Below are 25,449 nucleotides of genomic sequence, written 5' to 3' on the forward strand. Positions count from 1 at the left end.
TCATCACAGCCGATAAACTGTAGCATTTCAGCTAAAGCTGCACCCGTCGTCCTGTTGCTGAGCCAGATTAGCATTTCTCTATTTGGAAAGTTCCCTCTATATCGTGTACCTCCGATTTAATGACATACAGTCACTAAAATCCGCATCTTTGTGCAGTGAAATCTCAAATCCTATCCACGTCAGAATTCTGGAAATGTCAGTAAACACAGGATTTTTTGGTCAAAAATGGCCCTGGGCGACTCAATCAGAATGTCAGCCCTAACCCGTTCCGTCTAAACTGATATCAGGTATGTAAATGCAGCAATGTACCCTTGAAAAAGCTAAGCAAAAGTGAGTGCATCAATGTAAGGGGGACTACACATACAAACGTCAAGTCAATGTACCAAAAATGAGACGGCGGCTGACATAATGTTACTAATCCACCTTTTATAGTTATCGAGATAATAGCCTTCAAAGTTGGGCTACTAATTTTCGCACTTAAATGAAGTTTTGAGAAACGGAGGGTTTTGTGTTTTGAAAATTCGAGCCGTCACTAAATCGAACTGGGACGCCCGCACAATCGATTTTGCCAACCACCGTCAAGATCGCTGCCATGCCGCTAAGCCCTACTCCTTCTAGCCCTGCAGGAGGCTCCTCCAGCCCGCTGCAGTCACCGTCGATCCCCCTGACGTTGACGTCGCTTCCTCCTAGCGCGGTTGCTACCGCTGCGACGCCTGAAGAACCCATTCAGCTTGCACAAGACACTGAACAAGTCCAGCAAAGTCGCAGCGGCGAAGGCGATCCGGAAAGCAGCGCGGCCGAGAGCGACGATCCCGACAACAGCGCGGATGAGGACTGGAGTGAGGAAACGATGAGTGCAGAAGAAGACGATGAAGACGAACGATTGATCGGCGCGAGTGTGGAAAGCGCCAGCGAGGACGAAGAGGACATAAGCATCAATTTGATTGAGGTCGATTTGCAGCAGAAGGTTGCTGCGTTGATACAGGCAGACGCGTGCGAGCGCCGTTGCCTCGAAGGAAAGGCGCGTGAAATCGAGTGGTTGGTGTGCTCACTCTCCCAGATGACTCGCTCGGAGCGAATGACCAGTATCTACACGATGTTGGCACTGCTGATGCAGACGGACACCGTTGAGCGGCGTCGTGGTGGCGGGGCACGAGAAAATTTTCACTACTACTTGCCCTTTATCGGGCAAGTATGCCGTCCCTGTGGCACCGCTCACTATTCAGCGCTATAAAGGAAGGGTTCGTGATGGTAACATCGCCCCAAAGGCGCACGGGAACAAGCTGAGGTCGACGTCGTGTGGCTGGTGAAGTGGTTTCAAGAGTTTGCCGCAGAAGTAGGTGGCATGGTTCCTGTACGTGTCCGTCTACAGAAGACTGTCGACGGCAAGATTACAAAGTACTACAGCCGCGAGAACTACACGCTGCTGCCTGCGAACTTCACGTGGGGCGCAATCTACGACGAGATGCACTCTTACGTAGCGCTGATCGCGCTGCGGGCCGGGAACCTGCCCCTGCAACCATGAGAAAGCTGCTCAGCCTTCACTGCCCAACTATTCGGATCCGATCGCCACGATCCAACGTCTGCGACCTCTGTGCTATCTACCAGTCGAGAATGCGTGGAGGTCCGACGGCGGAAGAGACGGAAGAGCTCGGGCACCACACTGAATCAGCTCGTCGAATGCGGTAAGAGTGCAAATGGATGTTAGTAACATTTTGATTTCTCGATGGACACTAATATCGTTTTGATTTATTCGTTACTTTTTAGACATGAGTAGAGCGTGACAAGACTGCAGTTCGCAACGGCGGAAGGGAGAACGATACCGGTGTTCTGGTGATGGACTTCTGGCAGAACTTGACCATCCCGTCGGTGTCCTCGACGCCTTCGCAGTGGTACTTCTGTTCACTAGTGAACGTTAATGTGTTTGGCATATTTCACGAGAACGACGGCGTCCAGACCAACTACGTGTACGACGAGACCGTCAGCTGCAAAGGCACAGACTGTAACAGGGTTACACGCACAAGTGGCTACACTACAGTCACTTGTAACTCTAACATACACGACGTCTGTTAGAGGTTTGAAAGACTTTCTCGACCTTGGTGTAGACACACCAAATGCTACATACATTTACGACCACCACGACGGATTCCTATTGGCTGAAAGCAGCATCTTTTAGCCAATGAGCGACATGCATAGCATTGGAATTCTGCTAACCAGCCGTTGGCAGATTCCTATCTTAGAATATTACATTTAGAAGAAGTCAGAAACATAAAACAAAAATAGCAGTTCTCATTTAACCCGAAAACATTATTTGGATCGTTTATTTAAATTAATCTATACTCGGAGGTCCGAGTATAATTAACTCTAGTTTAAACCAAGCTACGCTTCCTCGAACACGTGCGCACACGTGTAAGCTAAAGTAGTGAGCCAAAGTAGGCCCACTACACCTGGTAGCACATTGTAGTCCGTCCAACGACCGACTACCTGAGTTCGTATGTTACCGCACGAACGCGGAGCTGAGAACCTTCCCATGGATACAGAGGTACCCATGGAAGGCCCCACTACGCCTGCAACTCACGTTGCACGCGCTGACTGTCCCCACCTGTCGGATCCAGAGTGGGAGGCCCTCCAGTGAGGCAGCTGTAGCTACGATGCTGCGTACGCTAACGCCGACAGAGCAACACGATGTTGCTCTGGGTTTCATCCTGAATGAGCAACGCGATGTTGCTGCTACTACCGCGGTGCCGTCCGGGACGACACCACGCGCGCAATCGCTAAAGCTCAATGTGAGTAACTATGTCGGAAGAGAGGGTGAACCTCTCCTCCGTTGGCTTGTCGAACTCGACACTGCCATTGCGGCTCGACGTATCGTCGACCCGTTGTCGAAGGTTGCGTTCGCCATGTCATGTCTTGGCGGACGTGCAAGAAGTTGGGCGTATGGACGCCTACTCTCGGATCCTACGTGCTTCAGCACGTACGAGGGTTTCAAGGAAGAGCTCAGGCAAGCGTTTGAGCCACCGCAAAACGAGTTCCGGTCGAGGGTGGAGTTTCTCGACCTGCAGCAAGGCAAGCATGACGTCCATGCTTACGCTCAGAGAGCACGGTACTTGGTCTCGAACATCGTGACCAAGCCAATCGACGAGGCGACCAAGGTCGTCACGTTCATGAAGGGACTGAGAGATGGGCCTGTGAAGACCTATCTCTTCCGTGAGTACCCGAGTACTCTCGAAGCTGCAAATACTCTTGCAATGCAGGAGGAGTTTAGCCTGCGGCAGGCTAAGCTGCATGCACATGTGTCGAGGCCACAGCCACGCCCGGTAGGGAGGGCGGGAGGCCCAGAACCCATGGTCCTCTCGAGTGCTGCAACTGCTAGACCCCAGCAGTCACAGGGAAACAATGTGCGATGCTACCGTTGCGGTAGAGTCGGTCGCTATGCTCGGGAGTGCACGGCCCCCGTGCACCAGCAGGGTGGCTATCGCGGCGGTGCCGGGCAACGTCGCAACCAAAGAAAAAACGCTGGACGCCAGTAGGCGCGGGGCGCCCTACTGGTAATGAAGTTCCGCGTGTCGACCGTGGACACGCGACACTGAGGACTGCAGCCCCCAGTGAGATTCATTCTCACTGCAAGAACCAAGATGACAAGCCTGACCTTGTCATCCCGAAGGTGAACTCGATGAGAGCAAGCGGCTCTCTCCGTGCTTTGGTAGATTCGGGCGCGTCGAAGAACTTTGTTCGACTGCGAAGTCTATCAAGGCTTGACTTCGAGGATTTAAAGATACCTCGAAGTATGTTGGAAGTACGACTGGCAACGGGTGCCGTCGTGAAGACCGAGAAGCGCATAGTACGCGTGCGCTTCACGTATGAAGATCAAGAGTTTGTCGAGACCTTTATCGTCCTGAATATGGACGATAAGCTTGACATCGTATTGGGCATGCCGTGGCTTGCACGGCATGATCCGGTCATCGATTGGGAGAAGCGCACTCTCGTGCGCTTCGGTCGCGATAGCGGAACAGTGTGCGATGGCCCTGTTGCCGCTACGCACGCACCGACAGGTGCGCGCGACTCCCCACTCGAGACAGCGCCTAATGCCGCTGTCCCGGAGCGCCCTGGGCGCGCGCGAGCACGCGCGCAAGAGCAGCTAGCGTCGGCGTTGCCGCCGACAGCTAATGAAGGAAATGTGTTGACCTCGGAGGTCGACACCCGCTTTTCAGCGAATCAGGAAGAGTCTCCGGTCTCAAGGAGCACGGATGACGCAGGCGAGTCACACGCCTCAGCCGTGGAGGCTGACGCGAATCTGATTGGATCAGGTCTGGCCAATAATAAGAGCCAAGGTGACGTAACGCCGTTGACTCCGGGAGTCGATGGCTTGGGTGAAATTGATTCCTCGGCTCGGGGAGCCGACGTATCCTCCGTAATGGGGGTCTCCGCCAACGGTTGGCGTCGAGGTATTGAAGTCGCATCGACTCCGGGAGTCGACAGCTTGGACGAATTTGATTCGTCGGCTCGGGGAGCCGACGCACCCTCCGTAATGGAGGGCTCCGCCAATAACAGGCGTCGAGGTGAAGATGGCGTGTCGGCTCCGGGAGCCGACGCTGCAGGCGGTGCGGACGGTTGCAAACGTCCCGCACCGGAAAAACTTGCATGCTGTCGTGCAGACGGAGGCTGAGAAATCGGACGTCGAGACGTTGAACGTCTTGACGCGTAACTGTGCCGGGTTCCTGTACAGGGAGATGACTCTCGCTAACCCTCCGACGCAAGCGTCGGAGTTGACTTCGCTTCCAGTCATGAGCTGGAAGCGCTTCGCGCGTGACTTGCACGATGGACGCATCGAGCAAATATGCATTCTCTCGGACGCCGAGAGAACGAAGAGCGAGAATGAAGAACTGAGGCAGTTCTTCATGGAGACCACCACTGAGAGCGAGGACACTCTCAGTGCGAAGACGAAGAAGGAGCGCTTTGAAGAGCAGAGCTGGGACTCGTAGAAGACGAGTCCCTACTACGAGATCTTACGGGAGTACGCGGACGTACTTTCGGAAGAGATTCCTGCGGAGCTTCCGCAGGACAAGGGAATCCAGCACGAGATTGATCTCGTGCCGGGCACGAAGTACTGTGTCACGCGGCAGTGGCCACTGCCGCGAGAGCAGGTCAAAGCGATCGACAACTTCTTCGAAAGTCGTCGCAAAGCTGGGCAAGTGCGGGAATCGAAATCCCTGCACAGTGCTCCGACGTTCTGTGTCAAGAAGCCACAGGGCGGCTGGCGCATCGTTCATGCGTATAACAAGCTGAACGATGCGACGATACCGGCGCAGACGCCGATACCTCGAAAAGATGTTATCATCGATTCGATGGCCAGGAGCACTATCTACAGTGCTCTTGATCTGCGCGATGGGTTCTATCAAATCCTCATGCGTGAGAGCGATATCCCTCTCACGGCAGTGAGCACGCCGAGCGGCATGCTCTGGGAGTGGCTAGTGATGCCGCAGGGTCTGAAGAACGCCCCTGCGACCTTCAACAGGTGCGTGACGCACTTGTTGCGCTCGGTGCGCGACTTCGCACCGAGCTACTTCGACGATGTGTTCGTCCACAGCCGGGCTGCGGACGGGATGAGCGATGTTGAGATGCACAAGGTGCATCTCCGGAAGCTGCTTGCGCTCATGCGCAAGCACAAGCTCTATGCGAACCTGAAGAAGTGCATCTTCGGGGCGAGCGAGATACCCGTGCTCGGGTGTCTCGTCGGGAAGAACGGTGTCCGCCCTGAACCTGAGTGATCATTGAGTGGCCGACGCCGTCGAACGTCAAGGAACTGCGACAGTTCCTTGGCTTGGTCACGTACTTGTACAAGTATGTGAAAGACTATGCTGGCACGATTCGCCCGCTGTCACAGCTTCTGAAGAAGGACGCCGAGTGGGTTTGGACTGCTGAGTGTCGGCAGGCCTTCGATGCAGTCAAGCAGGGCTTGACGGAGGCGCCGATCTTGGCGGTGGCCGACCAAGATCGCCCGTTCCACGTTGTGTGTGACGCATCCGACTTTGCAATCGGATGTGTGTTGATGCAGCACGATCACGAGGGTCGTGATCGTGTCGTCTACTACCAATCGCGCCAGGTGAAGCCAGCTGAGCGCAACTACCCGGTACATGACAAGGAGCTCCTTGCCATGAAGTACGCACTCGCGAAGTTGCGAGTGTATCTACTCGGAAGCAAACCGTTCGTGGTCTACACAGACCACGCGTCGCTGCGGACGGCTATGAAGTCGCCGCACATCTCGCAACGGATGGCGAGATGGCTCTCATTCTTCGCAGAGTATAACTTCCGGGTTGAGTACAAACCCGGAAGACTCAATGTGGCGGCCGACGCGCTCTCGCGTCGACCTGACTACGCCACGACTGATGCCGACGTCAATGCCATTGACGCCATGCGATCGAGCACCCCAACGTCGTCACTGTTGGACAACGTGAAGGTCGCGTTCGCGCACGATTCGGGCGCGAAGCTCTTGCTGGCCTTCGGCTCAGCGCCTTCTGACCAAGCTCGTCAGAAGCTGCCGAAGCATCTTCGTGCTCGTGCACACCGTTACCGGGTGCACGACGGGTTATTACTCTACAGTGCAGTCGACGACAACGCGGTCCGCGTTGTCGTGCCCAATGACCATGACCTGCGACTCAGGATCATGTACGAGTATCACGATGCACCGACTGCGGGGCATCCGGGCCGTGAGAAGACATACCTTCTTCTCACGCGAGACTTCTAGTGGGCCCACCAGTACAAATGGGTGCGCAAGTACGTCCGTGCTTGCGAGGTTTGTCAACGTGTGAAGCCTGCGCCTTTCGCGCAGGCTCCCTTGCAGTCACTACCAACTCCACGATAGTGTTGGCAGTCCATGTCTTTGGACTTCGTGTTCGGTCTTCCCCCGGACAGTCAGGGGAACACGGGCGTTGTGGTCTTTGTTGACCGCTTCAGCAAGATGGTACATCTTGCTGCGGTACCCGCTGAAGTGACTGCGAAGCAGACTGCACGTCTGTTCGTCGACATGGTGTTTAAACACCATGGCATGCCGATCGACATTGTATCGGATTGAGACCCGCGCTTCACTGCGCACCTTTGGCAAGAAGTGTTTACACTTCTTGGGAGTCAACTTTCGATGTCGACTGCGGACCATCCGCAGACGGACGGGCAGACCGAGCGCGTGAACCGCGTGCTCGTAGACGTGCTTAAGAGCTACGCTCACTCGTTCCAACACTGGCGCGAGTGTCTGCCGATGGCGGAGTTCGCCATCAACAACTCGGTGCATGCCTCGACCGGGCATACACCGTTCTACGTTAATGCCATCAGGCACCCACGCCTCCCGAGTCTACTCGGGATGGTGGCCCCTTCCTTAAGCGGGGGAGGATCTACGACTGCAACGCAGCAGCCGCAGAATGCCGCTGATACTTGCACAGTGTCAGCCGCGACTACGCGCAAGAAGAACAAGAAGAAGAACGGGTCTGTGCAGGGCACAGACACCGCGAAGACGAACGCAGAGGCCGGGCCTACTGCTAGAAACGAGCTGAACAAGTTCAGCTAGGACGCAATCAACTTCGTGCAGCGCAGACAAGCCGTCATTCGGATTGTCCATGACGCTATCGCAGCTTCTGTCGGTCGACAGAAGCTGAACGCAGACAATGTTGGTAGGGGCAACACAAATGAATTCAAGAAAGGTTCATTGGTTCTGTTAGCAACTCAAAACGTGCGTAAACATGCAGTTCCCGACTTCGGGGCGAGCAAGCTCGCTCCGCGCTTCATCGGCCCGTTCACGGTGTTGGTACGGCATGGCAACGCCTACACGCTAGATATTCCATCTAGCATGCGACTCCATCCGACCTTTTACGTCGGGCGGCTGAAGCCATACCGGCAGCACGAGCCACCTAGCTCGGCTGGCTCGAAGCGGAAGCCCCAGTGGGAGCGAACCTCTGCTCCAGCGCGTGAACGCGCTGGGCCAAGCGTGCGACGCGACCTCCCACGTCGACAGAGATGTCCGACGCGGTCTGCGAACCCTGAGCGGCTTGAGCCCTCAGGATCGCCACCACCTGCTTCAGAGCGGCGAACTCCCGGCTCTGATGCTGTTCCACAGCAGCGATCAGCTCCTCGAGCGTCGGACCAAGGTCAACCCCAGGTTGACCATACCCGCGGCGTGTTCCCACTACCGCCGCCTCCGATCCGCAATGCCCGCGGCTCAGCACGCTGGATTGTTGAGCGTATTGTGAACCATAGTATCCCGAAAACGAACCGGCAGCCGGTTCGTTATCGTATTCGTTGGAGAGGGTTTCCGCCCCACCAAGATACATGGGAGCCGCGGGGCGTCCTGCTGCAGGACGTTCCAGAAATGGTAAGGGCATACGAAGCTCACCACGCACTGCCGACGCGAAGGTAGTGCGAGCGCTGTGGTCACCTACCGTGCCCGAAGTCCCACGATCGTCGCGTTCCTCGCGTGCCAAGAACTTGGCACGGAGATCCTTGAGACTCGCAGGTACACGAATAGTCGTGTACCCGTTTAGGTCGCGGTCGCTCAAGCGCACCGCACCCGGAAGACACAACGTGCAGTGATGGCCTTCGGGCACAGCGCACGGAATACCAGCGTCCACAGAGGATCTGTGGAGCTGCTCCAGCCGCCCGCGCGTCGAGAATGTCTCGAAGCGCTCAGGGGCATGCTTAACCCGCTCGCGATAAGCAGCCGGTTTCTTGTTGAAGTTCTCAACAAAAGCATTTCAACTTTGACAAATTGCCTGTCACTCAGGCACTTTGCTGCGAGAAGAAGTCTTCTTGCTGGAAAAGTACCGGAGCTCGTGGAAGAACCTGATGTAATAATCGCGCTTTTGATTCGTTAACGGATCAAAGTGCTGCTCCTCCGCAACAGCATCGTCGTGGATCCGCTGCATACGTACAGCGGAATTTCGTTTGGAGGCACAGTGTTGCCCACACGGTCTGCGATCTCTGACGCAGACGGCATCCACGGATCGCGCGCTGCTCAGGCAGCGCGCGGATAGCTTGAAGGCGCCACCTCACGCGGGGAGCTTAAAGCCCCAGCAGCAGAGAGCGGAGTGTCGAGCTCGAAGCGTCCGAGTCGTATCCTTCACGATGGCGTCTCGACCCGGCATGCGGGTCGAGACTATCGCTGTCGATAGACTCCTTGCGCTTGCTAGAAGAGGCCTCGCCCTCTTCCATCTCCACGTCGTCGTCCTCGAAGTCAACGGTATCGTTGACTACAGAAGAACCTTCGAGGACAATCTCTGGTTGAGTTGTCCCCGCCGCAGCCTTGGCAGCAAGAGCGTCACGCTTTGCTTTGAGACGCTCGCGGTACTCGGGGATAGAGAGAGTCTCTATCCCGGCGGAGGACTTCCCCTCTGTTGCAGCGTTGGTCTTCTTCTGAGGCGAGCTCATTGCGGAATGAGCTCGAGTTTTCTTTCTCCCAACGTGAAGAATTGACGAATGGTCAATTTCCTGATTGGCGTGCCGTGACTCGGCGCGTCTAGCCTTGAGGGGGGGATGGTGTAACAGGGTTACACGCACAAGTGGCTACAGTCACTTGTAACGCTAACATACACGACGTCTGTTAGAGGTTTGAAAGACTTTCTCGACCTTGGTGTAGACACACCAAAGGCTACATACATTTACGACCACCACGACGGATTCCTATTGGCTGAAAGCAGCATCTTTTAGCCAATGAGCGACATGCATAGCATTGGAATTCTGCTAACCAGCCGTTGGCAGATTCCTATCTTAGAATATTACATTTAGAAGAAGTCAGAAACATAAAACAAAAATAGCAGTTCTCATTTTAACCCCGAAAACATTATTTGGATCGTTTATTTAAATTAATCTATACTCGGAGGTCCGAGTATAATTAACTCTAGTTTAAACCAAGCTACGCTTCCTCGAACACGTGCGCACACGTGTAAGCTAAAGTAGTGAGCCAAAGTAGGCCCACTACACGGACCAAGTGAACTCCATGTTTCATCACTTCATCCGAACGGTCCTGGTGCCAGCAGGGAAGAAGCGGCTTGTCGTGTACGCCGACAATTGTTCGGGCCAGAACAAGAAGAATCTCCTGATCAAATTCCTGGTGACCCAGGTCCACATGGGTGTCTTTGAGAGAATCGACTTCAAGTTCTTTGTAAAAGGATATACAAAGAACTCCTGCGACAGAGGGTTTGGACACATCCGCAAGTACGTGTCGCGACAGGATCTCTGGACAATGGGTCGCATTGTCGACGCGGTGAAGGACTCTGCCACGTCCAATGCGACGGTTCACATCTCGCGAGGCGATGATTTCTTCTACAGCTACAAACCACTAGTCTCTGAGCTCTACAAGACTCTAGTCGGTGTTCAGCAGTTTCAGATTTTCTCGATGGATGCGTCCAAGCCGGGAGTGGTGCAATGCAAAAAGGGCCCTGATAGCGATACTGAGGAACAAGATCTCCGTAGAAAGATTGACGGTGTGTTGACGGAAGGCACCAAGGTCGAGCGGATATTCACGCAGTTTCTGGAGGCGCTGCCACTACCACCTATCAACCCGGAAAAGGTGTACACCATGAACCAGACCGTTCGCAAATACGTGCCGGAGGAATTCAGGTCGGACGTGATGTATGCAGCCCCGTCGAAGAAGCAAGGCGAAGACGCAAAAACGGCGAAGCAAGCGCGCCGTGAGCACCGGGAAGCTATGGCTGCGGCTGCAAAGGAAAACCGTGACCGTCGCGGACGCGACACTACACCTGCTAAGAAGCAGAAGACATCCGGACGCTTAGCTTTCTGCTCAGACTTAGGCAAAGCATTTTGTTACCTGTCTCCAATTGTTAATCAAAATGATACTTAGTGTCACTCAATGTCACTATTCTGAAATTAGACACACAAGGTAACTTTTAGGTTAGTTCCACGTCGAATCTGAACAATCCGACGCCACCATTGGCTCCCCCGTGCAATTTTATGTATAGACCACCAATACTTTTTTTAGTTTTCGGCTTCGAAAAAGAGATAACCTTTTCAAACGATCATAACTTCATGGGATTTAAATTCTAGAAAGCCAGGGAGGGCTCATAAGAAAGAGGAGACGCTGATCTACGCAAAGATGCCCTTAAATCGCGATTCGTACCTAGGTTGATTTGTAACCGGGTGTTTGCCGCGGTCTCAAATGATTAAAAATTGGATCTGCAGATCATAGAAAGGTCAGGACAAAACTCGACGTTTTCGGCGTCGAGAATGACAAAACACGGCATTTTCAAGACATTTAGATGACAGCGTTTTCGAGCAAGCAGCGAATGCTTTTTCCTGCCATATACGGTATGTACACTATCATCAGCACTGGATTTGTGAAGCGTGCAGAGGCGTTCATCACGATGGATCCGATGATGGCAGATTCGACTGATCCAGTGTCGGCTTTTAGTATCGGCTTGGGCCTCCAAGCAAGTTTCCTTCTTGTACTCGATGATATTTGTGACCGCTCGGAACGTTTCACCTCAAATGATGTAAAACCGTGGACCAGACGGATCTGTCGTGCCTGTCTCGGCCTTCGCTTCTTCATCGGTGGGTACTGCTGCGGCGTGTTTAGTAGCAACTAGCACTTGAGATGAAGCGAGAAACGACTAGGACCGTGGTCATGCGTAGTCGATTGTAGATGATAAACGTCTCTCGCTTTAGTGACAAGTGTCACAAACCCTCGCGCAATCATCTTCGTCATCTCCAAAACGTTTGTCATTTGCTCGGCCTTAAGCAGCAGGTGCCCATTGAGGTGGTTCTGTCCTGACTCGAACAATTACCTCCTAAACTAAAAACAAACGACAAATACACATCTGTTTTTGATACGTGTGAGCAGCGTTCCAGAGCAACACATACTATACCTACCAAAACGTTTCTCTATCTGGTTATAGGCGAGGTAGTCTATACTCGACTAATGTACGAGATGCATTGATGCATAGGCTGGGAAATCGTGCAACGCCTACTCGATGACCAATTGTTTTAATGTTAAGTCCAGCAGAGACAATATGGGCCGTACTTTTTCAAGGATGCGATCAACGCTGACAAGTGGGAGGACCAGTCATCTTTGTTCGCCAAGCCGCCAGCGACTTATGCATGCATCCCTGGATAGCCCTTCCAGAGGTCTAAAGCTCTTAAATCTGTTATAAGTGTTATCTACAAACCATTAGGTGGGATTGGGGGTTCTTTCAGCGGTTTAAAGATGGTTCTACGCTTCCACTTGCTCTCGTATCTATCTAGATTGCACTTGATGCATTACTAATCCTGAAAGAAAAGACGGAAGAGTGCATTTAAGGGGTTTGGGAATGCATACTAGCATTGTAAACATTTCCCCAGCCGATTATGAATGTTTTCAGTGTAAAAGCTGTTTAGAGCAACGGTCGCTCAGCATAGAAATATAGACTACTCGATATACTCGAAGAACTTCAACAGCTAGAAATTGGGCATAGATCACCGAGGACAACGAGTGGAGAAGCAAATATGCGTATCGAGATTGGTCAGCCGTAAACATCGGTAAATTTGCCGCTTGGGTTCCTAGATGGCTAAACGGTCACGCGCAAATGGGCGTTTATCCATCAACGACAAACCGATCGCGATAAGGAATATTTAAGTAAACGCTCCTGCGAAGGTAGGCACCTGGAAATGGACGAATATTTTGCGGGTTTGATTGCTGTTCAGGATCTGCTGCCCAACCTGACCTCATATGGTACAGCCCAAGGTCCTACGAATAATGTCGACCATGTACGGTAGCTATCGGTCGTCCTAGCGGACAATCACACTGAGTTGATCATGCTAGGCAAGCCCTGGCGGTGAGAGTATTCACTGGGCGGGTGAGGCTTAGGCAATTGATTGGGTGGTGATGTATATACATCAATAAAGCAATCGGCTTGAAAAAAGCATCGCTCATGCAATGGATTCTCGGTTGGAGCAGCCACATTCGAGCATAATATTAAAGTTACAGCAATACAATAGATAATGCACATGTTTTGGCAACTCTGTTGTAACTTCGCGACATTGTTTCCTGACAATATCGTTTTTAGTCATTTCTATATTTCGGCCAATATAGACCGGACCTTGGATTCATCCATGCCAGTATGGCTCCGACCGAGTTGAATAAATAGTACATTATTTCTAAAGCCTTGACAACTTACATATTCCATTCTGCAAAGCTGGTGTCTAACATCGATACCTACAAAGCTATAATTATTTAGCTCAAATAGCTCGGAATGCCGACTTGCACGGTGACATTCCGCCTTATTTAAAAACAAATCTGTTGCGAATCGAATTAAGCGCATGGTCTCTACTTGCTAATTGCCATGATACTACTCTATCCCACTTAAGAAACAATATTTCTATTAAACCTCAACTTTTTCAGATCGCATTGGATTGGGTTTAGAAAACTTGTTCTGTTTCCTTGAATCATGCTGTTTTCAAGCAGCCAATGAGCTGACGCGAAAACACCAAATCTCACCTTTATTTTGAGGTATTGTTTACCCCCAACTGATATTTTTTGAATTTGTTTTGACGGCCAGATTGTTTCTAGTCTAAATAGAGATGGGGGATCAAATTAGGAGATTAGTCGAAATAAATAAGACTTTGAAGTCCAAGTTAGCCAGAACCTCGACCGACTAGACATTCGGGGCGCTGATCACAATAACAACAAATATGGTCATTATATTACCAGGCTTGTTGTAAATAAGCTAATACCCCCTTGGAATACATTGCAACCAGCGTAATTACGAATGGCTCGGATTCACTGGTGGTGGACGCAGTGCCCAGTAGCTCTAGTAAGCAGCTACACCGTTCTCGGGTGCTGCCCCAGTGTTCGTTTGCAGACAGTACACTTCTGAAGCTAACAAGAAACCCTAAGAGCCTCCCCCGTAATCAAATCTACGATATCTCAAGTTCTCGAGAAAGAGAAATTACACCTACTTGTTTAAGTTCGTCATGGTTAGCCCACCGACTATTGCCGCTGCCAATGCGGCACCGCGCGTCAGCTGACACGGCGGACGGTTACAGCAATCTACGCAACCACGTCCGCAACGATAACCCCTTCTACATTCCACCATGGCCGCGAGCGCTTGCTCAGAAGTGCTGACGTCCTTTGTCAACTCAAACAATCAGCCCGTGTACAACCGGCTAGGCCTGGCGGTCGAGTGCAACCTTCTATGATCGTTTCCCGACAATGAGAAGTACATGGCGATACCCTCTATTTGCACAGAAATTTATTCAAGTACGTGTGCCTCGTCTGCGGGGAGGTAGAAAAGTCGTCACTAAAGCCCTGCTCGCCAAGTTTGACATCGTTTTGGACAGTTGCACTTCCCGTCGGAGCAGTCTGGCGGTATCTTCGTCGTCTTCGATCACGATTCCCGAGCCGAGTCTGTGCTTCTCGTGATGACCCCTACTATCGATGGAAGGGTCGAAGACAGTATGGTGGAGAGTCACATCGTGTTTATCGACCGCTATCGGCCTTATCCACGCCATGTCTAATGATATCATCTACGTGGTCGATGACAAGTGCCCAAATCACGGCAAGGTCCCAGCATTGTGTGGTGTTCCCCTTGTCGGATTCATCGCCAAACCTGGCTGTGGCTACCTTCATGGGAAAGCGTGGTATAGACTGGATAAGCGTCAAGAGTAGATAAGTAAATTACGCATGTTTCACTGTTTTTCGATATTTTATAATCCACTAAGATACTTTTGGTATTTTATTTTTCAATAAGTACACGAACCTTCGCCCTGCCCTATGCCAGGAATCACGCTGGTCCTCGGCCTTCAAGATGATGTCCTCGGTTCTTTGAGCTGTAAGCGTTTCTGAAGGCCGACCACGATGTGTCTGAGCTGCCGGCCGCCCACTACTAGAAAAAGAAGTTAGAATAACAGCTGGTGCAGCTCAAAGATTTCGAGATTGCGATAAGCTGCAGCAACACCAAAACGGTGTAACGCTCTCGGACGTTCGCGACATCGACAAGCTGATCGCTACCATCCCCAACTACCTTAACGCATATAAGGATAATGTCAAGAATGCATCGCTGCATTCCGATCCGGGGTAGAAGATATCACCAGAAAGCGGCGCAAAGAGCTTGAGCCGTTTGCTCTCTGCGCCGATGCGAGTCGGTAAAACGACCCGCAGACAGCAAAAACGGCCATCGCAAATCGCGTGATGAAGAAAAGGAAGATCTAGCCCAATCTGCAGGTGGTATTCCCCACGCGGAACATCCCTCGCAAGATCTTAAACGTTTTTCACCGCGTTGATATGGAAACAACAACAACTTTACACCAAGTTCTGCGGTTATACTATGACGATCAGAGTGAAGAAAAGTGAGCTGTGTATTGACCTCAAACTTGCTGCCCATTGCAGCCACTTTCTCGGCTGCGACAGCTTTCTGTGACACTACTTTTGGGATGTAGCGCTGGTAGACTTTGAAGAGACGGCCGATGTTATCTACCATAGTACCCGCAGACATAGGCAAAATAAATAAATCAAAGTCTTACCCATACAAAAAGCGCATAGCACGCCTGGTGTGATATCGTTTATTAATGGTCACATACAAGCAATGCTGGATATACGTTCAGAAGTGATCTAAATAGGTTACACACAAACCAACCTGTAAGCCGCTATATTGCGTTTGCCATTTTGGCTAGGTATTACCCGGTTTTGACCTAGTTGTGTCCTTGTTTTAATGAGATAACTATCACCTTATCACAATGGTTGTGATGTATCAGTACGAGAACGAGCAACCCGTGCAGGTCTTGCATATTAAGGTCAACATAGATCGGCACATGCCTAAGAGCAAGAGCGGCAAGCGCTACAAGAAGACATGACGAGAGGTGGTTGGGTGTCATCAACCAGACAGTAATAGCTGTGGTGTATTCGTGTAGCGCGTTTTCTGGATCTGCCTTGCTTCAAGTGACGTAATGCCGACAGGTATCACCAAGTCTCGCTGGGCAATGCGGCAAGTCATCATAAAATGAATCACCACTAATCGCAAGAAGATGAACAAAATGTAGAGCAATTTGAGTCCAAACGCTCAATACACGGACATTACCTGAATGACATCCGGGCAAGACCTGCCATTTCGTAATGGATTTATACTGGAATGATGGCGTCACTTGCCGCTTCTCGCCATACCGATAGACGTTGACGCTCATCACTTTTGCTCAAGTAACGTGCAGGCTGATATTGTCATTGGTGAAGCAGTTGTACTGATGTGATACCTACTGCAAAAAAGTCGTTTTTTTCTGCTTGGACATCGCTCGGCTCGGTCGCACAAAAACAGGAGAAGCATCTGTAACCCATGTAGGTTGTTTTTTTCAGGATGATTCCTGGATGATACACGGGATCCACGAGTCATGTAGTCGAAACCCAGTAACTTCGCCAGTAGTCACGCTATAAGATCTCCGGGAGCTTAATATTGAGCAATGCATTTTACAATACAATATCTAACCGAGTTCATGTTGTGGGCACCAGAAAGGTTCTTGTTTTGGAAGGTACTGCCAAACATGTTGTTTCAGTACAAATTATTAACCTCTTGAAAATACTGGTACAAAATCCTAGTTAGCTGTTTTCACGATTTAAATTGGAGATCTTTAATGCAACTTCACAGAAACGAAGGGTTGTCAAAAAGATCGATGGGGTCCGAGCAAAGCGTAGGCTTGATGGGTAAGGCTACGTAAATTGTACCGCCAGTGAGCTTAAAATTAGGACTGATTTTGGGCCAAAACGGCATTCCCTGTTGGTGTTATATGCTAATACGCACCGCCGTAACTTGTGCGGGGCATCAGCAAACTCCTCTGAATCCGGCCTATGCCATCATGGTGCCCTTTCCTGGTCGATGAACGCGTCCGGATTTCCGAGAGTTATACTTCTTAAGCTTTTTCCATCTACACCTTTGCCGGGCCATAGCGGCATCACGCCACTTCAATTCGTGTTACTTTTAAATTATTGCGTTACATTTCTGTAGTGTTGAAGAAACAACGTTCCCAACTTCAAAGTGGGCTTTGCGCATTTCAAGGCGGACTTTAGTTGATCTCGCGTGTGTATGGGAGGTAGAAGAGAGGGTGTACGTACACACGTGGTATGAAAGCTAACCGCTTGAGCTCATTCCCCAACTTCCACCCCCCCGTCACTGCTTTCTCCGTCGGTAGAGCTTGTGTCCCCATCACTGTTCTACAGCGTCATGTCTTCGTCATCAATGGGCTCGCTGCAACCTCCCCCGCCCATGAATTTTTCGAGACCGAAGACGACATCAGGAACGTCGTCGTCCGCATTCCGGTTCGAGTAGATGAAGATGAGCTTCCGAATCATTCCGGCTTTAGAAGGTTTCGGAAATGCAAGTGGATATACTTGTGGAAACTCCAGCTTTTACGTAGGAGTAATCAATATCTGAGTCCAGTCCTGCTTGACATTCACAAAAGCATTGGCCTCCCTATATGTTTTGCCTTGATTCCTTCGTTATATCCCATTCGTTCCGCTACGACGGGTGCGGAATTCAGTGTCTTGTTGTTGTCATCACCCACGAAATCATCTGAATATCAGTTGGAACCAACCGAAACGCGATGCCAATCGCAACCGTCTGGAGGAACTCCCACCGCTTCTCATTTAAGCTGCAGATTATGATTGCCGTGTTAACCATGACTTGGGGATTGCTGTACCGTTGGTCTTTCAGCAGGTCCACGAACGTTTGGTACATCATTCAATGGAGCAGATGTCGGTTTCTAAAACCCCGATTTTCTTGACGATTGGTGACAAGCGCTTCATAATTTCCTTCCCGTGCGCCCAGAATGGCGGGTCCTGACCAACAGCGTTGACTTCGTCGAACGTTATGGTCCTCTTGTCCTTTTCATGGCTCGTAGTGTCTGTTGTCTGCTTACTCCGCTTACGCTTGTCAGTGGCTGGTGTCTGTTTAGGTGCGCTTCGTTTCTTCTTGGTTGCAGCCACGTCAAGGTGATCAATCTTCTCTGGCTCCTCCACGAATCGGGCTAACGGCTACGCACACTGTAAGACGAAGCAATCAAGGCTATGGGCCTTCTTCAGGATCTCCCCCATCGAAATCAACTTCAAAATGTCTAGGATGAGCAGATTCAAGGTGTGGGCGCCACAATTGGAAACAACAAATACCCCTTGTTCTCTCCAGTTCTCTCCATAATATCCCCAGCTGCCAACATCGTTTGAGCACTGTCGGATTCATTGCTGGTACGAAGTCCACCTAACCCAAATGCGATTTAGCTCGCCCATTATACCACCAATAATGTAATCCGCCGTTTGCGAGTATGAGCCGGTCACCTAGTTGTATAAAGTTTCGCTTCGAATCTCGGACCGGTCAGCACGAACGTTACAGCCTTCTGGTGGTTCACGATTTTGCAGCCGTTCCCTGAGACGTCCATACACGGCTGCAACATCAAGGGCGCCATGAATTCTGCAAACTCTCTTGCAAGGACTTCGAGCCGAAGCGCACACCCATCGCCGAAAACCGACCTTGACACTAGCCTGTTCAGATCATTTTGCGTTAGCTAGACGACTTCGTCTCCCCCCCCCCAGCCGTATGATACCGCGCTGGTACTGGCTCTTAGTCTGTTGAATTGAACGCCGTTGGATGTACGCGGATGGGGCTGCAGCCGTCCAGCGCAATTCTGGAGGATGTGGCAATTCTTGAAGATGCGGCGCTCTAGTTTCTCGACTTTCGCGCTCACAATCTCGCCTTGACATTTAAGGCATATGGCTCTCTCCTTGTCTCCATCGAAATGATTCCACACAGCGGGTTTTGGCCGATCCCTGGCGAACTTTCTTCACGAGGTGCTGCAGCACGTGGAGTGTTTGATTAGCATGTGTTCCTCTGCTAAACAGACCCACCGTGTTCAATTGTCAATTGTTTCCATATCCACAGCGATCTGGTTGAAGGGGGCCTACCACCTTTTCCACTGCTGCTGTCTGCAATCGCGAGTGCGGAATGCGGAACGGAGTGAATGTCTGACCGGACCGGAACTATTTGTTTTTTCTAACCTGAGAATAACCCGGAGATATATTTGCTTAGTTAGGAGGGAAGCAAACTCTCGCTCGTGCGGGAAGCCCTGTTTCGCGGTCGGCGTTCACGGCGGGCTGGCCGAGTGTCGGCGGTGGTCGCTGGCCACAAGCGATTGGAGCGCGTTAAATGCGGGCTTGGCTAGGTGGTGCGGCGTCTTTGACAAGAGGCCCATGCGCACGAAGCAGCTGTATTGTTGTCCACTTTCCACTTACGCAAAACTATAGTTATCCGCTGCGTTCTCGCATGGGAAGGCCCCATGGGGTCCATCTTCTGAAATGCATGGTGCTGTGCCTACCTGCGCAAAATTGCGCAGATCTGCTTTACGAGTACTCCGCGCAGGTTTGCTTGCTGTGGCAACGTGTCCTCACAACTGCTCACAACACTACCAGACACCCTCGTCAATACAAATCCTTCATTATCCTGATCTGTGTTAAGCTTTGCTTCTGTACACATATTTTTGCACAGATTGGATGGGCGCCTTTAACTTTACGGCGCCTTTAAAATGTGGACCACATGAGGAGGGATGACCTCCGGGCCGGATGGCTTTGAAAATGGGCACCATAAAGGAGTCCCTGAGGAGACGGAGGCCCTGCTAAGTGGGCACTTATACTCTGCCGATGCAAGCTAGTGCGTTGGATAGCTCTTACATATCCCCACGAAGTAGGCAGTACTAAAAGTTTGCCCAGATGCTGGCTTACGTGCTACGTAGTGTCAAAGTTAGCGGACTTTGGAAACCTGAGGCAATAGTCTAGATATTCCCCTCCTACCCGAAAACCAGCTGCTTTACTAATGGCTGTCTCCATGCAAATGTGGTTAGTATGAAGTCCGAACCAAAGCCCAGGAGCTAGATCAAGTGCTAGGGTGCCGTTGTACTGTGAGCGGTGACGCGCAGCCTTGGGCCGCCCACTGCGCGTACAGACTGCCGCCAGGCTTATTGCGCTGGCCGCCCTTACCGAAGAACTCGTTAGGAGGCACGGCTTTAGCAGTATCCTCGATGCACTTGACAATTGATGGGTGCCCGTGGCCAGATCCACGGTGTTGTCGACGTTGATGTATGCAACCGCTTTCTGCTTCAGCTCTTTGTAGCGCTCTTCGGCGAACTTAGTGCTGCCGAGCAGACCGAACTCCTCGTCATCCCATGAGCCTAGCATAATGGAACGGCGCGGTTTCCAGCCCTGCTTCAGCAGCTCACCATACTGCGTGCGTTCTCCAGCATGAAAGCAGAGCGATCTCGGGTCGACCACACCACACGCCCACGCATTACGTTGGTTGCCGATCAGAACCTGCTGATCAGGCTAAACGGAGGCCTGGATCGTGCCGATGACGGCCCAGGTCGAGCGCGAGCGCTTCGTTCTCACCGAGATGGTAGCCCCCCAAGTAGGTTCGACCGCACTTCCACTCCTCTAGCGCCTATTGTCGTCCATCCAGTGCCCAGCTTCGGCTTGGAGGGACGCGAGCACTGTTGCCCACCGCGACGGTAAGCGAGGAGACGCTCCGCCTTCGCGACTCGGCCGTCTTGGAGCCATGGCGACTGTATTCGTTGCGAGGTAGTCAGAGCTGTAAGTTGGTCGTGCTGTGTGTGCCTGGCTCCGTCTTCAGGTCACACACCCCAAGTATTGGCAGCTCTGCCGGCTTCAGCTCTTCCGCTCCTAATTCAGACCGCCTCCACCGCTTCGGGTGCCCCCTCATACCCCCAGACCCCCGCATAAAGAAAACTAACTCAGAGTGTGCGACAACGGATCCGTTCGCTGGAATGCTCGTCGCTGGGCTCGCCTCCGCAAATACCGCGCGGCCCTGCACCGTTACCGGTACAGCACCTTTATGTCAACGTCACAACAGCACCATTAAAGGCGCCCAAGACTATTAGTAAAGCAGCTGGTTTTCGGGTAGGAGGGGAATATCTAGACTATTGCCTCAGGTTTCCAAAGTCCACTAACTTTGACACTACGTAGCACGTAAGCCAGCATCTGGGCAAACTTTTAGTACTGCCTACTTCGTGGGGATATGTAAGAGCTATCCAACGCACTAGCTTGCATCGGCAGAGTATAAGTGCCCACTTAGCAGGGCCTCCGTCTCCTCAGGGACTCCTTTATGGTGCCCATTTTCAAAGCCATCCGGCCCGGAGGTCATCCCTCCTCATGTGGTCCACATTTTAAAGGCGCCGTAAAGTTAAAGGCGCCCATCCAATCTGTGCAAAAATATGTGTACAGAAGAAAAGCTTAACACAGATCAGGATAATGAAGGATTTGTATTGACGAGGGTGTCTGGTAGTGTTGTGAGCAGTTGTGAGGACACGTTGCCACAGCAAGCAAACCTGCGCGGAGTACTCGTAAAGCAGATCTGCGCAATTTTGCGCAGGTAGGCACAGCACCATGCATTTCAGAAGATGGACCCCATGGGGCCTTCCCATGCGAGAACGCAGCGGATAACTATAGTTTTGCGTAAGTGGAAAGTGGACAACAATACAGCTGCTTCGTGCGCATGGGCCTCTTGTCATGTAATTGCAACAAAACACAAGATTATTGAAGCGTTTACACCCAGTTACTGTATCAATATATATTTACTGTTCATTACACGAATAACTGTTGTGTCCGGTTTAAACGTTCGATTTATTGACAAAAGGTGGTTTAACAGGTTGCGACGGTTACCAGCAAGTGGCAGCTAAAAGAACACTGGTCGAATCTCAAAAATGGCGACAAAAATAACAACAGAGACGGGGCCGAATAATCAGCAACCCTCCGCTCCAAAAAGCAACAAATCTAATCTGCATACTCTCTCTCTCTCTCTCACACACACATACACACATACACAGGTTTCGCATTTAAACTCCTGGATAGCAAAGCAGGGTCTTCTTGGGTTTTAGTGCAATCGCTAGATGAGAAGTGGCTTCGAACTTGCGCAGGAAGAGATTTGCACAAGAATCGTCTGGCGGAAGCAACACCGCGTCGAGAACCGCACAGTCGCAACAAACCTGACGATAGCTTCCGACTGAACCACTTCCCCAAAGGGCATCGTGGATGTCCGCAAAGACCGTCGGAGGTGCCCTAGAATGGTGCTTGCGGACGGACGTATCAACACCTGAGATTGTGCAGGAACCGTCGGCGGCAGTTCAGGTAGACAATCGCTCCAAGGGCCAGGTCAATACTGTGGATAAAATTCTGGATACGCATCGAGGGGAGCTTGTGCGTGCTTTACTCGCCGCCGAGGTTACCGCACTTGCTCGACCAATTAATGCAGCCCTGATGAGATCTGAGCTCCCATGTATTCCACTATAGCCGCAGACCGGCTCACAACCTCTTTAATCGCGCCCGCTTTGTCGACATATCTAGCGTTGTTGCTGCTCATAGACGGGCTGCTACACCACAGATGATGCACACCGAAGAAAAAGTGCACGCCGCCATCGCGGAAAGTGCGACGCGGGTTAGGCGGGTTAGCAGAGCCGACCAAGGGCTCGGTAATGTTGTTAGTAGTGCCATGCACTCAGACCTCCAATCGGAGACTGTGTATCGAGACCAAGAGTATTATCGCGCTGTAAGTACCGCTCATTTGAGGCACTTTACTGGCTCCACCTCGTCGACGGTCGATAAGGAATTCGGTTCACAAGGTGCACTTGAATGGAAGATCTTTGTCTTCAACACGAAGCCGCATCAATCATTCGGTGTGGATTGTGGGCTATACTTGCTTCATTGCATGGACGTAACCTTGAAGCACGTAGCGGCGGCTGAACCGCGATTTATTGAGGGCAAATTGTGTCAATGGACATCGACATACTTTAACGCAACAAAAGCAGCTACGTACCGCTCCCAACTCTACAACAAAGTTGCGCGTGGGCCTCAACAGGGTAAGTGAAATACATTAAAAAGTAACGCGGTTTACCAATTTGTGGACTTTTACCAGACCATGAGCCAATCGGTATTTTGTCCAGTTATATCTTTCTATTTTTAGGCTCGCTACTTTATTTACCAGATCATGGACCCAGAATTCCTTGTGTTCAGCTCGGTAAGATACCCCCCACACACACACTGAAAGACGTTTGTGACAGAAACTAAGAGCTTCTACATAGAGAAATATGTAAAAAGGAAGTATTGTGCCCTTCACAAATGTTGGTCAAATCAACGGACAATTCATTGAATACGCAAACCGTTTAACCTAAGTCGTTGTTTTATAGCACCCATGGAGTTAGATTTATCATTGACTTATCATTATTCCACATTATGGTTTTGAATTAGACTTGGGTTACGCTGGGTATCGTGGAATGGCTGGAGCAAAAGCGACAAACCCAGGTTCACATCTCCACCTCCAAGCCACGTACCGTTATCACACCATGACTGTATCTATCGATATGCGCTGGCGCGCCATTGTCTTAACCTGCGTCTACGATATTGACGCGTCTGCCGTTGCATCGGTTATGGGCGTGTCGACCCGCTCAATTTACCGGTGGGGTTTGTTGTTTCGACGGCGTGGTAATGTCATCCCCAATGCTAGTATTACAAGGAAACAACGCTGGTCGCCCGAGTGCATCGCGTTTATCATGGGCTACGTGGTCGAGCACCCATCATTCTACGTCGAAGAACTTCAAGAAGCTCTCCGGCGTACGTTCCCTACTCTACAGAATGCTTTTGTCCCCACAATTTGCAGGCCCTTGCGGTTTGACCTCGGTTTAACCCGCAAGGGTTTAACCAAGAGGGCTCGCGAAAGTGTTCCAGCTGAGATCGAGGCCTACTACAAGAAGCTTATTCCTTTCTACCAAGGCCCCGAGCAACTAGTTTTTCTCGACGAAACGTCGAAGGATGGACGTGACGTGCTTCGGCGGTATGCATGGTCGCCACGAAACACCCCTGCCATTGTGCGGCAACCATTTGACAGAGGTAAGTGTTATCGTATTGAAACATCCTCGTTAGGTTGGCTAACGACGCTTTTATGCAGGTGATCGCGTTTCTATCCTAGCTGCGATGGAAATTTCCGGGTTTCCGGCATGGGAAATCACCCCCGGGACGTTCGACAGGAATCGTTTTCACGCCGATTTTCGAAAGCATATCGCACCACTGCTGAACCCTTGGCCTTTGCCTCGGTACGTCTACTATTAATTCCGCCAAGTTTTGGTTTACTAGTCTACTAACATGTTTGCAGCTCAATCTTGATCCTGGATAACGCTAAAATCCATATGCACAGGGAGTTAGAGGAGTTGGTGCACGCTACGGGAGCGCTTCTGTTCTTCTTGCCACCCTATTCGCCCCAGCTAAATCCCATTGAAGTTGGTTTCGGCCTTCTAAAGAGGTGGTTAACGCGGCATACCCCACTTGCTTTTCGTTTCGACGCTAAGCGGACACTAGCGGTTGCGATGAGAAGGTGTATGGAGGCTTCAAGCAAAGAGTGTGGTAACCTGTACGGTCATTGTGGGTATGATAGTCTGGCCTTAAATCGAGATCAGTTCTTTAGGTGATCAATGCACTAGCATCTTCACGCCTTTGAGCTTTATTGGGTGTTGAAGTTTACCAACTTGCTACATGCCATCTGCATGATCTTCATCTTCTATATTTTCAGCAGGGCTACTCTCATCAAGGGTGGGGCGAAATGCAGGAAACAAATCGTAGCTAGGTAGCCCCATAGCGCGGCGTAAGTCCGCCATATCCAAATCTAATGACACGATACCGCCGTTCAAACGGCCCATGACGCGAACGAAGTTGCGCTGATCGCTCCCGCCTTGCTGCGTTTGCAACTGGTCCTGGGCCGCTGCGATTTCTGCTTGAGCTTCGTCTACATGCTGGAGCTGGCGGAATGTAGCACTAGATGGAGGAACGAGGGGGGGGGCTCCGTCCGGTTGTTGAGCGTGGGAATCGCCCAGTACCGCTGGGCCACCGGCCCATACGTTTCTGCAGCCTCTTCGCGAGCAAGCTGCTCGTGAATGGCTGCGGCCGACGCTGCAACTCTAGCTTCCGTAGCCCTTCGAATCCCAGCCCCATTTCCGACGCGTTGAATGTAGACAAAGAGGTCAAACTGAAAACCCGCTTGGCTACAACAAAAATAAAACCAAGCATTCATGTGAGTCAGCAACTGCGACCATTTGTCACTTAGCCTCATACGTACCCATTTTCACGGCGACTGACCAGCTTCCACAGCCGTGTGAGCTGGTTCACGAATTCCGGCTGTGAAGAGGACAGTTCCTCGTACTTTTGGTTTGCGGAGTGTTGGCGCTTGGGCGGATAAGGATAGGAGCTTCGGCACCCCACGTGATCTCCGAAAAAGAGGCTAACTCTCCATTGATTTTAGCGCGAAGAACAGAGTGTCCATCTCGCAGCAACAGGTCGAACGAATGGGTTGGCCGTACGTGGTCCTGCTGTTCGAGTACGGTTGCCCCACCTTCACCACAAGAGAGATCGGAAGCGAAGTTGGAGCTCAAACGCCATGCCGGTTTACATCCACC

At 51.3% G+C, this 25,449-nt stretch overlaps 7 protein-coding genes across 7 annotated transcripts; 4 read left to right on the forward strand and 3 right to left on the reverse strand.

The window, feature by feature from the left end:
* Nucleotides 1-7,898: 7,898 nt before the first annotated feature.
* Nucleotides 7,899-8,909, reverse strand: PHYSODRAFT_321485 (hypothetical protein; the record flags this gene model as incomplete). The annotated part of the gene is made up of 2 exons (XM_009516719.1): nucleotides 7,899-8,723; nucleotides 8,772-8,909. 2 exons carry the CDS (start codon nucleotides 8,907-8,909, stop codon nucleotides 7,899-7,901), a joined length of 963 nt encoding a protein of 320 aa, XP_009515014.1.
* A 1,070-nt stretch (nucleotides 8,910-9,979) lies between these two features.
* Nucleotides 9,980-10,843, forward strand: PHYSODRAFT_476398 (hypothetical protein; the record flags this gene model as incomplete). Its single annotated transcript, XM_009516720.1, has 1 exon — nucleotides 9,980-10,843. One exon carries the CDS (start codon nucleotides 9,980-9,982, stop codon nucleotides 10,841-10,843), a length of 864 nt encoding a protein of 287 aa, XP_009515015.1.
* A 9,273-nt stretch (nucleotides 10,844-20,116) lies between these two features.
* Nucleotides 20,117-20,320, reverse strand: PHYSODRAFT_383876 (hypothetical protein; the record flags this gene model as incomplete). The annotated part of the gene is made up of 1 exon (XM_009516721.1): nucleotides 20,117-20,320. A coding segment is annotated over one exon (204 nt), but the record flags the coding sequence as incomplete, so codon positions are not given.
* A 1,722-nt stretch (nucleotides 20,321-22,042) lies between these two features.
* PHYSODRAFT_475730 (hypothetical protein) lies at nucleotides 22,043-22,300 on the forward strand (the record flags this gene model as incomplete). The annotated part of the gene is made up of 1 exon (XM_009516722.1): nucleotides 22,043-22,300. The coding sequence occupies one exon, from the start codon at nucleotides 22,043-22,045 to the stop codon at nucleotides 22,298-22,300; it is 258 nt and encodes an 85-aa protein (XP_009515017.1).
* Nucleotides 22,301-22,649: 349 nt separating this feature from the next.
* On the forward strand, nucleotides 22,650-22,850 carry PHYSODRAFT_420481 (hypothetical protein; the record flags this gene model as incomplete). The annotated part of the gene is made up of 1 exon (XM_009516723.1): nucleotides 22,650-22,850. A coding segment is annotated over one exon (201 nt), but the record flags the coding sequence as incomplete, so codon positions are not given.
* A 517-nt stretch (nucleotides 22,851-23,367) lies between these two features.
* Nucleotides 23,368-23,625, forward strand: PHYSODRAFT_415003 (hypothetical protein; the record flags this gene model as incomplete). The annotated part of the gene is made up of 1 exon (XM_009516724.1): nucleotides 23,368-23,625. A coding segment is annotated over one exon (258 nt), but the record flags the coding sequence as incomplete, so codon positions are not given.
* A 903-nt stretch (nucleotides 23,626-24,528) lies between these two features.
* Nucleotides 24,529-25,116, reverse strand: PHYSODRAFT_293481 (hypothetical protein; the record flags this gene model as incomplete). The annotated part of the gene is given in 3 exon segments (XM_009516725.1): nucleotides 24,529-24,875; nucleotides 24,895-25,038; nucleotides 25,113-25,116. The coding sequence occupies 3 exon segments, from the start codon at nucleotides 25,114-25,116 to the stop codon at nucleotides 24,529-24,531; spliced, it is 495 nt and encodes a 164-aa protein (XP_009515020.1).
* Between the last annotated feature and the right edge of the window lie 333 nt (nucleotides 25,117-25,449).

This window comes from Phytophthora sojae, assembly GCF_000149755.1.
Source record: "Phytophthora sojae unplaced genomic scaffold PHYSOscaffold_1, whole genome shotgun sequence".
In the NCBI taxonomy this organism is placed as follows: domain Eukaryota; phylum Oomycota; class Peronosporomycetes; order Peronosporales; family Peronosporaceae; genus Phytophthora; species Phytophthora sojae.